The sequence below is a fragment of the Dictyostelium discoideum genome (assembly GCF_000004695.1).
Source record: "Dictyostelium discoideum AX4 chromosome 1 chromosome, whole genome shotgun sequence".
NCBI lineage: Eukaryota > Evosea > Eumycetozoa > Dictyosteliales > Dictyosteliaceae > Dictyostelium > Dictyostelium discoideum.
In genome coordinates this window covers 1,835,529-1,838,028 of record NC_007087.3, presented here as the reverse complement: position 1 = coordinate 1,838,028, position 2,500 = coordinate 1,835,529, and the positions used below count along the sequence as shown (strand labels likewise).

At 24.5% G+C, this 2,500-nt stretch overlaps 1 protein-coding gene across 1 annotated transcript in view; it reads left to right on the top strand.

Moving 5' to 3' along the window:
- dstB (signal transducer and activator of transcription family protein) overlaps window positions 1-2,500 on the top strand; it is a gene marked incomplete at both ends in the record, with an annotated part of 3,545 nt that overhangs the window by 103 nt on the left and 942 nt on the right. The window contains one exon of the mRNA XM_641742.1: window positions 1-2,500. This exon is cut by the window's left edge and continues 103 nt beyond it; it is cut by the window's right edge and continues 703 nt beyond it. Coding sequence (XP_646834.1) covers window positions 1-2,500 — 2,500 coding nt within the window.

The following is a 2,500-nucleotide window of genomic DNA, read 5'->3' as shown; positions in this document are numbered from 1 at the left end:
TATCATTTTTAAATTCTCAATGGGAAAATAAACAGTCTAATAATAATAATAATAGTAATAATAATAATATTAATAATAATAATAATAATAATAATAATAATAATAATAATAATAATAATAATAATAATAATAATAATAATAGTGTTAAAATGGAAAAATTAATTGAACTACCATCATCCTCAAATAATTCACCAGAATTTTTAAATGGTGTAAATAATAATAATAATGGTAATAATAATAATAATAATAATAATAATAATAATAATAATAATAATAATAATAATAATAATAATAATAATAATAATAATAATAATAATAATAATAATAATAATAATAATAGTGGTAGTGGTGGTAATAATTCAAATAATAATAGTAATATATCATCACCACCATCTTCTTCATCTACATCCACATCAGTTTTGTCATCAAGCCAATCAGCATATATGAATGATAAGATGGTAGCGGCCACATTGGATAGTATAGGTAAAATGGAATCAATTCAAAGAAAGTATGAAATGCAAATTGAATCCTTAATGGATCAAATTCAAGGTTACATTGAAAAAGAACAAAAATTAAGATCTCAATGTCAAGCTGTTGAAGATATAAATGCAAAATTAGAAAATGAAAATTTACAATTAAAAAAAGAATTATTTGAAATGAGTCGAAAATTTAAAGAAATTGATATAATAAATTTAAATAATACTAATAATAATATAAACAATAATAATAATAATAATAATAATAATAATAATAATAATAATAATAATAGTATAAATAATAATAATAATAATGGTTTTTCCCCTCCACCATTAGTTAAATATCCATCAAATGGAAGTTTACAACAAGACGCAAAACGATTTAAAATTATGGAACAACAATCCCAACAACAACAACAAATGCAACAACAACAACAAATACAACAACAAAAACAATACCAACAACAGCAACAACAAACAACATCAAAAAGAAAGAATAATATATCTATTGATGGCGATAAAGAGGCATTAGTAGCTGAAGCATTAGGATCATTTGTCGACTATGCCAAACCATCACTTAAAAGATCGAATAGCGAGGAAGTATTTAATTCATCAGTGTACAAAAATAAAAATAATATAAATAACATAAATAATAATAGTAATAGTAATAACAATAATGGTAATAATAGTTTATTAAATGATATTCAGAATTGGCAGCAACAACAGCAGCAACAACAACAACTTTTACATCAAAGAAAGAAAAGAAAAGATTATGACTATGATTACAATTCTACACAAAATGGAAAGGGTATTCCTTCAAATAGTAGTAACAATAATAGTAGTAACAATAATAGTAACAATAATAATAACAATAATAGTAATAATAATAATAATATTATAGGGTCAATTTCTCCACCACATTCATCACAATTACAACAAGTTTCAAGTCCACAGCAACAGCAACAACAACAAAAACCTAATGGTCTTAAACTATCAATATCATCAGGTTCAATTAAAGATTTAATAAATTCACCAAATAAAGAACAATCATCGAAATCACAATATCCATCATCATTATCACAATCATCATCTATACCCGATATGGATACTGATGTTGATAGTACTGATGAATTTGATTTTGGTAGTAATAGTAATAATAATAACAATAATAATAATAATAATAATAATAATAATAATAGTAATAATAGTAACAATAAAAAGAGAAATAATAGCAATAATAATAATTTAGGTGGTGATGATGATGATTCACCAGATAGTAATGATAGAAATGGATCATCATCACCAATTGATATGGAACCATCATATGATGGTGCAAATTTATTTAAAACAGTTACACCAGGTACAATAACTACACCACAAGAAGAATTATTAAATGAAATTCATTCACTTCAAATGCAACAAAGAGAAACCATTGAAAAAATGTATATAGCACAAAAACAATTTTTATCAGATAGATCAAATGGATTTAATAATAACAATGAAGAAATATTAAGATCACTTCAATCGGATCAAACAAAACTTGGTTCAACATTGGAATCAGAACTACAAGCATTGAATCAATTGTATAGTCAAACTATTTTAGAACCAAATCAACTTTGTAAATTGGATATTTTATTACAAGATGTTTCAATTCAATTGAAACAACTTCATCTCTATCAAATGGAATTAAACTATGGTTATGGATCGAATGAACCATTCCCAGCAACGCTGGTAATCATTAAACAACCATTCCCAATGGTAATTAGTAAATTTAAACAATTACAAGAGGATCATCTTTGTGTTCAATTATTGACAGGTGCAAATGTTGAAATTGTTTCTTATTCACCGATTAGAGCAGAGTTGGTATTTCATTCAAAGAATTTAACAAAGGGTTCAAGTAATTTGGGTACTCAAAATTCGTTAAAGAAAAACATTGAAAAGGATACCCAAGTTTTGGATCCAATTAAAGGTGTCGCTAAATTCCCAATTAAATTTTTAACAGGCACTCGAAAAAGTTGTGTAAA